General features: G+C 34.8%; 1 protein-coding gene across 1 annotated transcript; it reads right to left on the bottom strand.

Annotated features, from left to right (window-relative positions):
* Positions 1-11613: 11613 nt before the first annotated feature.
* On the bottom strand, positions 11614-12255 carry LOC131036171 (GDSL esterase/lipase At1g06990). Its single transcript, XM_057967990.2, has 2 exons — positions 11993-12255; positions 11614-11904 (listed from the first exon to the last, which is right to left on the bottom strand). Exons 1-2 carry the CDS (start codon positions 12249-12251, stop codon positions 11732-11734), a joined length of 432 nt encoding a protein of 143 aa, XP_057823973.2. The 5' UTR covers positions 12252-12255; the 3' UTR covers positions 11614-11731.
* Positions 12256-13082: the final 827 nt, after the last annotated feature.

Below are 13082 nucleotides of genomic sequence, written 5' to 3'. Positions count from 1 at the left end.
CATTAACCATGCTTTTAATATAAAAAAAAAAGGAAAATAACAAATGTGAGTGGATACTTTAGAATCAAGCGATGGAGTCCTCGTTTTACTAATCGTAGTTAACCCTAAACGAATGAATCTCATTAAGCATATTTATAGCATTAAAGGATGACGTCAAGGGTGGATGGTTATCTTAAAAACCTACTGAATGAACCTCATTATATTAAACGCTTGGAACCAATTGGAGACCTCCAAAAGAAATTATGAATTTAAGTGCACTGAAATAAATAATCTACCAAAGGCCTCCTAACCTCTAAAGTAAATGAACGCCTCGTAAAATTTTAAGATGTCATATCCATGAACATATATGTAATTAAGATCTATGCAATATCTCGTAAATAAGATAACCAGTTTAATGAATCTAATGACGCAAGTTGAGTTAGGTGTAAGGTTATGTAATCGCGTTGGGAAACCTCTTAGGATCATTTAGCCTTCTGCTGTGTTATCTAGTTAGAGATAACTTTGAGATAACTTCAATCTATCTTAATATTGTGACGTATCTTTAACGCACTTAATTATTATAAAAAATAAAAATAAAAAAATTTTACACTCTATTTGAGTGTTTTAAACTTAAACCCTTAGGGGTTTCCTGGCAGGGCATTACACTTAATCATATCCTTCTAAGCTTCAATCTGCCTTCACTCAAAGTGTAGATCCATTCACTGGCTGGGCAACCACACACTCAATAGGTTTTCTATCAACCTTGCCAACAACCTTTATAAAGAACTTCATCAACCTTAAATACAAATCAATTAGGTCGGTAACACAACAAAAACCTGATTCTCATCATTGAGATTACAAATAAGCCAGTTCAATTTTGACCACTAGAAACCATAACAAACTCTTCACATTCTTCAAGACAATTCCAACCACTACATGATCACCACTTCATTGGATTTTGTAACTCATCACACACTGTGCCTTAAATGCAATCCACTTTGCTCCTTCCCTAGACAATAAGAAAACACACCAAACCAATTTGAATTTATCCTCATACAGTGATCACGCATGTCTCCATCATTACCGCTCATCAGATAATAAACCAACAAACTTGATCGGTTAGGGTTTAACAGCTGATAGGGTTTAACAAGGTTTAACCCTTCACACCGGTTCACCAGTTCAACTCACAAACTTTACATACACCGGTTACAAGCCAATATCAAAAACAACTATATCAAAAATAACATGAATACCTTTTACCAGTTCAATTGACATCAATGACAACATATAATTAATGCAATCTCTTATGCAAAATGCCAAACAAACTAAAAATGCCAACAATCTCCCCCTTTGGCATTGATGGCAATACAAATATCAACGCCTCTGATTGTTGCTGAGATTGATGAATAGGAATCCTGGTTTACATTTCCAAGTATTCACCTTGTTAGACACATAATTCTTCTCCTCAATCACATTATTCTTCTCTCCCTTTGACAACAATGCCAAAGTGAAAGTAAAACATGTAATTCTGCTCTCACTGTGTATCAGCATCATTTTGTAGCTAGATTCTCCCCTTGTGGAATAAATCCACTCCATCAATCCATATAAGATTCTACAAGTAAGTCAAGGACTGATACAGTCAACATCATGTTCAACTGACTTCATGAAGAGGGACAACCCCAAATTGCCTTCTAAGACAGTCAAAAGTGGTCTTAGCCAGATGTTTGGTAAAGATATCTGCAAGTTGCTCCTTGGTAGAATCATGCTCCAAGATAACATTTTTACTTTGAACTTTTTCCCTCAAGAAGTTATATTTGAATTCAATGTGCTTAGTCCTTGTGTGCAAAACATGATTTTTATAAATGTTTATTGCACTTGTATTATCACACAACATCTTTATAGGTTCTAATATTTTCATCTTCAAACCTTCCAAAATGTGCCTCATCCACATAGCTTGTGTGCAATTCATATAAGCTGCTACATATTCAGCTTCAGCAGTAGATTGTGAAGTGCAACTATGCTTTTTACTACTCCATGAGACTAGCCTTCCTCCTAGAAAGAATGCTCCACCAGTAGTACTCTTTCGTTCATCAATATTTCCTACCCAATCAGCATCTGTGTATGCCTCCAAGTCAAAATCTCTGCCATATGGATACCATAATCCATAATCAACAGTACCTTTTAGATATCTAAATATTCTCTTAGTTTCCATCAGATGTGCCTCCTTTGGATTCTTCTGAAATCTAGCCACAATACCAACTACATGGGCAATATCTGGTCAACTATGAACAACATAGTGTAGTTTGCCAATCATTGACCTAAATTCCTTTTCATCTTCAGACTTAGATGCATCTTCCTAGGACAATTTACAACCTGTACCATTGGGGTTCCAATTGGTTTACAATCACTCATACCGAAAGTCTTCAAAACCTCCTTCACATACTTGGATTGAGTAATGAAAATACCATTCTTCATCTGCTGTATTTGTAAGCCTATGAAATTTTTTATTTCCCCTACTAATGACATCTCAAATTCATTCTTCATTTCATCTGCAAAACAATTACTCATGTCATCATTTCCTCCAAATATAATGTCATCTACAAATACTTCACTAACCAGTATATCATCTCCTTCAAACTTGAGATAAATGTTGTTGTCATCACTGGTTCTAGCAAATCATAGCTTCATCAGATGAGTATGAAGTCATTCATACCATGCTTTGGGTGCGTGCTTTAGTCCATACAAAGATTTATGCAGTTTGCATACCATGTCTTCCTTATCTGTCAATGCATAACCATCAGGCTGCTCTATATAAACCTCTTCTTCCAGTATCCCATTCAAGAATGCAGACTTGACATCCATCTGGTATACTTTGAACTTCTTATGAGCTGCAAATGCAAGTAGTGTTCTGACACCTTCTAGTCTTGCTACTGGTGCAAAAGTTTCTCTATAGTCTTCTCCTTCTTCTTGCGCATAACCTTTGCGTACTAATCTTGCCTTATTGCGAACTACAACACCATCTTCATTAAATTGTTTCTGAATACCCATTTAGTACCTATAACATTCTTGTTTACCGGTCGGGGTACCAGGGTCCAAGTGTTGTTCTTCTCAATTTGTTCCAACTCCTCCTCCTTAGCTTTCACCCAATGATCATCACCAAATGCCTCTTTAGCATTTCTGGATTCAAAGGTGGATATCATGCAAGATCTCTCTCTTATTCTCCTTCTAGTTAGTACTCCAGCATCCTGATCCCCAATTATTTGTTCACGACTGTGATTTAGTCTCACATACCTAGGATTAACATGATCATTCTCTTTAGGTTTAGCTTCTTCATTGTCATCTTCCTCTGAATTTATTTATTTCGATTGAACAAGTTCATCAGGATTTTCTTTACCAGTTTCTGATTTAATAGTTTCTGGTTCTAAAAGCAAAATGCAAGGATCTTCATCCTTCTTCTCAAAACTGGTTCCTTTTGATATTTCAAGACATTCATCTACATGAAAATCAACACTCTCAATAATTTTTTGTGTCTAGTTGTTGAAGCATTTATAGGCCTTACTCTTGGTGGAATAGCCAAGAAATATGCCTTCATCACTCTTAGCTTCAAACTTGCTTATGTAGTCACCTCTTTTAATAAAACATTTGCTACCAAATATTTTAAAATAGCTAACATCAAGTGATCTCCCATACCAGTACTCATATGGGGTTTTGTCCTTACCTCTTTTTACCAGAACTCGGTTCATTTTGTAGACAACTGTACTTATAGCTTCTTTCCAAAAGGTTTTTGATACACCTCCTTGTATCAACATAGTTATAGCAGCTTCAACCACTAACTAGTTGTTTCTATCTGCTATACCATTCTGCTGTGGTGTCCTTGGTGCAGAAAGTTGCCGCTTGATACCATTATCATCACAATATTTAGTGAACCCTGTAGAAGTGAATTCACCGCCTTGATCTGTTCTTTGACATTTTATTTTTTTGCCTCTCTTTCTTAGCTAAGGCTCTAAATGCCTTGAATTTGCCAAAAGCTTCATTCTTATCCTTCAAGAATGTGACCCACATCATTCTTGAACAATCATCAGTGAAGATCATGAAGTATCTATCACCTTGAATTATTCTTGTTCTTATTGGTCCACATAGGTCCGTATGAACCAAATCTAACAAGTGCTCTACTGAGAAGGACTTGCTCTTGAAAGTTGAAGAAGTCATCTTTCCTAGTTGACTTTAATAATATTATCAAAATTTATATGACAAAATCTCCTATGCCAAAGCCAGTTATCATCTATTTTTGCAATCAAACAGTTGCTAACTTTAGGATTGAGAGGAAATAGATTACCTTTGGTCTGTTTCCCAGTTGCAATCAATTCACCTTTGTTGTTAAAGATTTTGCATATACCATTTCTAAACTCCAGTGGGTAACCTCTATCAATAAGTTGTGCCACACTTAACAAATTGTTCTTTAGGCGTCCAACCCAATAGACATCATCAGTACTACTCTTCCAATTAAGAGAAATAACTCCCTTACCTTTTACCATATAGGGCGAGTCATTGCCAAATCTGACAACACTGTCATCAAATTCCTTCAGGGAAAGAAATTTGCTCCGATCACCAGTCATGTGATGTGAACAACCACTATCAATGATTCAATCATCAGAGTTATCCATTCTGGATACTAGTGCCTTTTGATCTGATACTTCTTCCTTAATTGATACAAACACAATACCTTCACTAGCATCATCATCAGTAATACCACTGTCAATAGCTACAAGACAATCCCTCTTGCATTTACCTTTGTACTTCTTAAATTTGTCTCTCTTGTAATCATTTTCACCATTAGGGAAGTTTGTTACTATATGGCCAATCTTGTTGCATGCAAAACATTTTAAAGGTAGCTTACCTCTATATTACTGGTGCCCCTAGGCAGACGTTTTGCCAAGAAGGCTTCAAGTTACACTAAGTTGTCTTCATCATCAACATCTCTGTTGGATCTAGATTCATAACTATGGCTAGTATCTCTACTTCTTCTCATAGATGGGTTAGAGACAGAAGCTCTAAATGCAAATTTTGATTTGTGTACACTACCATCATAGTCATTTAGTTCAAAAGAAGTAAGTTTGCCAATAATAGATTCAATAGTTACCTTTGTCTTGTCAATGGATTTCAGCTCCTGAATAGTTGCAACTCGGATAGCATAGACCGGTAGCAGGGCTCTCAGTACCTTACCAATTATTGTGGCATCTTCCACTTTCCCTCCCGCACTCTTTATCTCTCCAACTACCTCTTTGATTCTTTGACCATACTGTTGGATGTTCTCACCTTCAGACATTCTCATGTCATCAAACTTGCCTCTTAAACTCTCTTCTTTAGCAATCTTGACATGCTCATCACCACTATAGATATCTTGAAGTTTCTTCCATACTTCATATGTAGTTTCAAGACTATGAACATCTACATATTTAACATCAGACAAAGAACTGATAATAGCTTTTAATGCCTGGCGATTTTCTTGCTATTCTTTCTTCTGATCATCAGTCAGGGGTCCAATAGGTGTAGTATACTTATGTTCTATATGATCCCAATACTGACTACCAAGATTCTTAATGTAAATATTCATTCTATCACTCCATATTCTATAGTTATCTTTGTTAAACTTTGAACCTTCTTTCTTCATCATGATCTACAAGATCTTTTCCTCAAGTTGTTAGGCTTTTAGATTAAGAGGACCTAAGAAGCTCTGATACCAATTGATGGTATGATGAAAGAATAAGTATCTGGTAGAATACTCAGAGGGGGGGTGAATCAGAATATTGAAAAACTAATACAAAGCTCCCAAACTGAAACTTAGTCAAACAAAGTAAACATATCTCAGTCAAGATCAATATTCATAGGAATACTTGACATTAACCAGTTTAACTATTACGACAACTTTACTAGTAAAAACCTTCCATCTTGTAAACATCAACAATGCTTAATCATAACTCAACATATTCATCTCTCAATGCTTATACTTAACATGCTTTATCAGAAGTTAATCAAATCAACAAATAAGATCACGGCCACAAAGGCATTCACCACTTGACACAAATGTTTATATGTGGAAAACCTAAATAAGTAAAAATCACGGTGAGATGGGACTCACAAGGATAGCTATCTAAACTCTTTTGAAGTTTGCCTTGTTAGGAGCCAAAGCCTGTTAGAGCTTTACAATAAGTCTTGTTAAGAACTAATTTTGGTTAGGAATCACCCGGTTAAGGGATTTACAAATATGCCTTGTTCGAAGCACAATACCTTGTTACGAGTAACCTCGATGGAGTATTTAAGAATCCAAGCTAATGGACCACCTTGTTAAAGGATTTAATGAGTAACCAAGCTTGTTAGAGCTTACCCGGTTAAGGGATTTTACTTCTGCTGTAATTGTTAGAAAACAACAGGTTTTCTTGATCAGTCTGAGTATCACTATTTTTGCTTGAACAGATCTATCTAAGCTTCAATCTGCCTTCACTCAAAGTGCAGATCCATTCACTGGTTGGGCAACCACACACTCAACAAGTTTTCTATCAACCTTGCCAACAACCTTTATAAACATCTTCATTGACCTTAAATACAAATCAATTAGGTTGGTAACACAACAAAAACCTAATTCTCATCATTGAGATTACAAACAAGTCGGTTCAATCTTGACCGTTAGAAACCATAACAATCTCTTCACATTCTTCAAGACAATTCCAACCGCTACATGATCACCGCTCCATTGGATTTTGTAACTCGTCACACACTGTACATTAAATGCAATCTAGTTTGCTCCTTCCCTGGATAATAAGAAAATGCGCCAAACCAATTTGAATTTATCCTCATACAATGATCACACATGTCTCCATCATTACCGCTCATCAGATAATAAACCAACAAACTTGATCAGTTAGGGTTTAAGAGCTGATAGGGTTTACTGGTTACATTACATAGAAAGGTTTAACCCTTCACACTAGTTCACCAGTTCAACTCACAAACTTTACATACATCAGTTACAAAATCTTGTACAACTCTCTTCTTACTAGTTACAAGCCAATATCAAAAACAACAATATCAGAAATAACATGAATACCTTTTACCGGTTCAATTGACATCAATGACAACATATAATTAATGCAAAATGACAAACAAACTAAAAATGCCAACAAAAGATTCATCTTGGATTTCTCAGGAAGAGATAGACCGCCTTGGTTTTCCTCTAAACCCAGCAAAGTGAGAGAATCACTATATTTTCAACAACCCCGGATGTTTGATGCAAGAACATCCTTGGTTCTTGGCAATCTTGCATCAACCAAAAATATTTCCTTTATGTTTTGCTTTCTGTTTTGCAGTTTCAACATTTCATTCTGCATTTTCTGGAATTGGCTCACCAGATCTTGAGGAGTTGGATTTTTCTTAAGGACTTCATCATTTACCTTAGTCCTAAACCATGAAGCATTTGGATCATTTTTTGGCAAGTTATTGCTACTGGTTTTCGAGAATTTCTTTTGGTACCAATTGCTTGGACCTATTTGCATTTGTAATCTACCAGAACCTATTGGATCCCTTCTATAGCTTGCGGAGCCTTGAACGTTGATTCTAATGTTCCTTAGAGTGTGGCCGACCTTTCCTTTGATCTACACTTCATCCTTCAGATTATCCAAAGGAATTTCTTTGGTGGAGGCTGACCTTGTTGTTTTACACGTTAGGTCTTGTTCTTCAGCATTTGATCCCTTTTAGGCTGACCAGATCCCCTTGGATCATATAAACCATTCCAATTGAGCATTAGAATAAAGATAAGTTAAGATATAGAACATATAAGATAGATCTTAAGATTTGAGGTCTCGATTGTGACCTATTCTGTAATTATGCATGTTTTAGCAGGCCAGTGAACCGGTTTCTGTAACCCAGTTGTTATAGGTTGATTGTAAATAGTTTTTTATGATATAATTCATCTAGTTATGCATTGCCTCTATCATATCCTTGTGTTTCCGTTGTATTTATTATTGTTGACTGGTTTGGATTGATCTCTTTGAGGTCCCTCCCAACCGGTGACTACACCAAGAAGAGTGTCATCACATGTTATCCTCACATAAAAGGGATATATATACTTTAGGATCTCCACCCATCACCCTGATAGACATGTGGAGCTATCTCAACCTATGACAAAATCAAGGGAGTTTGGCTACATCGTCTCCACAACCTTCCCATGCTCATATTAAGCCTCCACTCAAGGGCTATGAGGTGGGGCACTAAAGAATCACTTTTATTATCTTGTTTAGATGAATCTTGATTACCTAACCCATATAATTAATTTTTATGATTATCACTTATTTAAATCAAGAAAAACCTCCAATGTGTTCCTGGAGGTCTAAAATCCAAGCATCCTTACAAGGAACCTCTTGGCAGCCTATTATTTCATGACCCCGATCATTACATGGAAGCCCACTCCCATAACCATATTCCAATACCTCAGGGTAATCAAATACATTAACATTGACAAGGAGGCTCATCCATAATATCAAAATAACATCCACATACATATCTGCAAATCTAAAACAATAGCCAAAAGCCATAATGCCAAATATATATAACCCAAGAGCCTCAAATAATCAAAATCAGGAGCAAGGCATATTCCCCCTTTCTCGGCGATATCAATGCAATTCTCTACAAAAAGGAACACATCATCTTGTTGTAGCTAAAACATAATCAAATATCCAAATTTGAATAATAAATCCACTTAGAAAATCACAAGGATACTGGATATAGTCTCTAGTACAATGAATAGATCAAGCAAACTCTACACATAAAGACAAAATGACCAAAAGACAAAAGTTAGGGCAGTATATTGCATTTACAGATTAAGACAATGCATATGTTAACCAAAATTGTGCATTTGAGATACAGAATAGCGTATTTACTCACTCTGACAGTGCATGCATGTAGTGGTATAGCGCATTCACACTTTCCTATAAGACTTTTGCATACGTCTATAGTACATATGACTAACAGGGTAGCACATATGATGAATTATGATGCACATCTATTATGCAAAATAGTGCATTTATTACTTCAGTGCACTCATTATAAGGTTTAGCGCTTTAAAGACAAAAATGAAAAAAATGAAAAACAAAATTTGCAATAAAGTCCAGAAAGCATCAAGTAAACAAAGCGGCATGATAACTAGTCTAGAATGGGCACATAGGAATATAAACCAAGAAATTACACAACTCAACGAAATGATCCAATCATAGAGCACATTAATATAAACTTCCCAAAACAGTCACGAGAATCATCCTCTGACCAATACAGAAGGTAATACAATGGCCTCGCTCAGAAAGCAATAAAGTGTTACCCAAAAATAAGATGGTACATGATAAACCAAAACACACTAATCAACAACAAGCTAGAAAGACAATAAATTACTCTAGGCATACATCAAACATAGAACGGGGATCTCCGGACAGTCACATGAATTATGAAAAACACCGTACATAGTAAAGTATCAGGAAATATAGCCACATTAATACAGTGCTCCCAATATTTGCTTAAAAAACTCTATAAATAAATCTTTGAGAAATTCCAAACTCCCCATTCCCACAACCAATATTTTCATAGGTGCCATGAAAACAATTATTTTAGATTAAAAAAAATAGAAGGAATAATTCCTCCAACCTGGAATATTGAAGTTATGAAAAATGAATTTGAAGAAATGAAAATCCAATACAAAGTCCAACCAAATCAAACCAAGCTCTAAGCAAACAAAATCTTCAACAGTGCTGAAAATTCTCGAGGAAGCCAACCTCGACAAATGCTCAAGAATATATATTTATAAAAATCCATTAAAAAACTATGTAATATGCCAACCAATCAAAATAATAAAAAATATAATATTTCCTACCAACCATGTACAAAATCAAGGAAAAATAATACAAAATAATATTATTCAAATGTCCCATTCCTCATGGGCAATAGGAAAATAGGGTATGTAAGTTATATAATAAATTAAATAATAAGAATGACCAATAATAAAATAAACCGTGGGCATAATAAATAAATACTCAATAAAATATAAAGCCACAAAACATAATAACATAAGATCGATAATAATTAAACAAAAAATAGTAATAAATATAATAAATCAATGTTTAATAAACATTGGTAAATATTAATCCTCAACAATAAATAACCCAATAAACCATTAAATACCAAAACTATACATTAAATTAATTTTAATATTAATAAACTATATGAATCAATTATTAATTAATTAATTAAATAATCCTAACACTACAAGGCAACTCGACATAGGGTTGGATAACACATCATAGGATGCTACCAAGATGACTCACGCCAAGGCACTAGACTGACAAGGGTATCAACTTAAGCCTAGAGTGCATAAAAGGAACTCATGTCACCTTCGATCAACTTGCCATTGGGATAAAGACATACTCCGACCTATGGGACCAGACAAAGTTGATGTCTAGTACCTACAAATATGCATCCACCAATACCCATGAGACAACATAGACGTTGCATATATCATAATAATCAGACAAGTGAAGAGAATCACAACAACATATCATGCTCACAATGAGTGATACGACATCGTCTCTATCACGAATATAGTAGTAACGCAATCACAACAGTCATGTCATCAACTCATCCAATATAATCATGAAATGAGGTTAGCACTAGCAAGATATCATCAAGTCATCATAAGCAATATAGTCCATCTAAGAACAGTGAGTGCATATATATTATCAAGTGTAAGTCCATATCAAATGTCCATATAAAATGTTTAGCATCATCAATAAGCATCTAAAATGTAAATCAATCAATGAGTATCAATCAAATATCACATAAGAGTCTAAACAAGTCTATTGATGCACAAAACAAAAGATGATTCAAGAAGAAACACTATAGCATGACATAGTTTTTTCTACTATTGTGTTTCATTTAAAATGAAACTTTTTGAGTTGTTTCTTAGAGCAACTTTGGTATGTATTGACGTAGGGCTAGGTCAGCAACTATCTTATATGTTGCTTGCGTAGGATGAACAACATCCCAGAAAACGCTAGTAGAAGTATTTGTACAAGTAATTGGAGTTTCAGAATTGCAAGTCAACCCAGTCTCAATTAATCCTGTTCCACAGCAACCCCTATTTGTTATCTCGAATCATGCAATGCATAACTCATAATTATACGTAGAATTAAATGACTTCAACTTTTTCCAAACCAAAATAAAAATGTTTTGCTTTCGCAAATCTTACCATATGATGAAGGATTTGTTATCAATTCTAACAGATAGTCATAGATGTTTACGCACTCCAATCTAATGCCTGGAAGACGAGCTTTCAATCCTTGAAGGATTTCCTTAAGTTTCTATTATATTAAATTATAATATAATATATCAATTCTATAGATCTTTTTAATTATTTAACATAAGAACACGGGCTTTAGGTTGAATTTTTATATATTTAAGATATTCTCACCATTTAAGATATTGATACCTTACATTAGCTAAAGCTTGATTCCTAATCAATTCACAACAAAGACATTCAATTTCTTTTAAAAGATAAAATAATAAAATAACGTGAATAAAAAACACACATTTTTTTAAAGGAGAAACATTCAAAGTTTTTCTTTTTAATTTTCTCTAACTGAAATTTTTCAATTTTGTAAATATTGTGGAGTTGCATAGAACTTCGAAGCAGCTTGTTAACTGCAAACCAGGGCGATATTTACAGCAAGCAGTATAAACTAAAAGAAAAATTCTGACGTACAACAAGGGAAGACGCGAGGTTGTCGTATCCAGTCCCAGCGGAAGCAAAACTTACGCCTGTGAGAAGGTCATGGGTGTTCAGATTAGGGTCTAAAAATGGAGGAATTGTTTCCTTCACCCCAATTCCAGAAGCTGCAATCCCAGATTCTATTAATTAATATTACACCAAGATATCCATTCCTTAAAAACGTTAGAAATACGAGAAGGTTAACAAGATTACCGATAAAATCTGTTGCAAGTTTTCCATTAGAAAAGCGACCATTTTGTTCGTGACCCATGAAATCTTGGCCATATGGTGCATGGTTGGCTTTGAGGATGGCGGGAATGAAATTATTGTTGCCAGGATCCACGAGAGAGTCCCCAAATGTGAAGAGAGCTGGGATTTTGGCATTAACATCAATGGTTTCAATGCCTTCACAGAATAAAAGAAGAATAGAGAGGAGCAGGCAAATGCACCCACCATGATTTAAGCGCATCATAATGTTTGCTCTCTTGTACTGTATTATGTTAATATTAGCTTTGCATTTAAATAACACTCTCTGATGTCTCCAAAGGAGTTAGTTAAGGAGATAATAAATGTATATCAGTGTCGTCATAATAAGTCTGAAAAAGCATTGTAGGGACGCACTTACTTTTAGTCTCAGAGTGCTTTGTGTGCTCTTATATTCAATCATGGAGGTGATTCGGATTTTTCCACATCAACTCTGGTTTGGGTGCGTCGGTGCCGTGTTATAAAGGTTATTCGCAAAATTTATTCTTTTGGTTTTGTGTATGTCGTGGAGTTTTCCTTCTCCACTAATTTTCTTGGTGGATCGTTTACAATAAATCGGAGTAAGAGTCAATGAGCCATTAAATATATTTTAAGTGTGTCGAGTGAGTAGATGAATTAATAAAATATAAGTGCCATACTAAACATAGTAGTTGTTTAGTAGTTTGGTATATTAGAAATCGATTTTGATAATGTTCATTTAGATTATAATTGAATATATATTAAATTGGAAAAAAGATAGGTTTTGGGTTGTGTATTTTCAGTTTGTGGGAAGCAAATTATATGATGTTGTATAATTGTAAATTGATAATGAATGTTACATTACAATTTCAAGAATTGAAAAGGGCAAAATCTAAGAGTTGTTGTGTTGATCTTGGAATGTGTTAGAGATAAAATGTGAATATGTTGTCCTACTTTGTTCCCAAATATGATATGATGATAAAATTACCTAGGATGATTTCTTTAAATGCATGCCCTTGTACACACAATTCAAACCTTGTTGGTACACATCTTTATGACTAATGTTCATGTACAATATTTT

Source organism: Cryptomeria japonica, chromosome 10 (genome assembly GCF_030272615.1).
Source record: "Cryptomeria japonica chromosome 10, Sugi_1.0, whole genome shotgun sequence".
Classification (NCBI taxonomy): domain Eukaryota; kingdom Viridiplantae; phylum Streptophyta; class Pinopsida; order Cupressales; family Cupressaceae; genus Cryptomeria; species Cryptomeria japonica.
The sequence above is the reverse complement of the archived record's forward strand: the minus strand, read 5'-3'. Positions and strand labels throughout refer to the sequence as shown.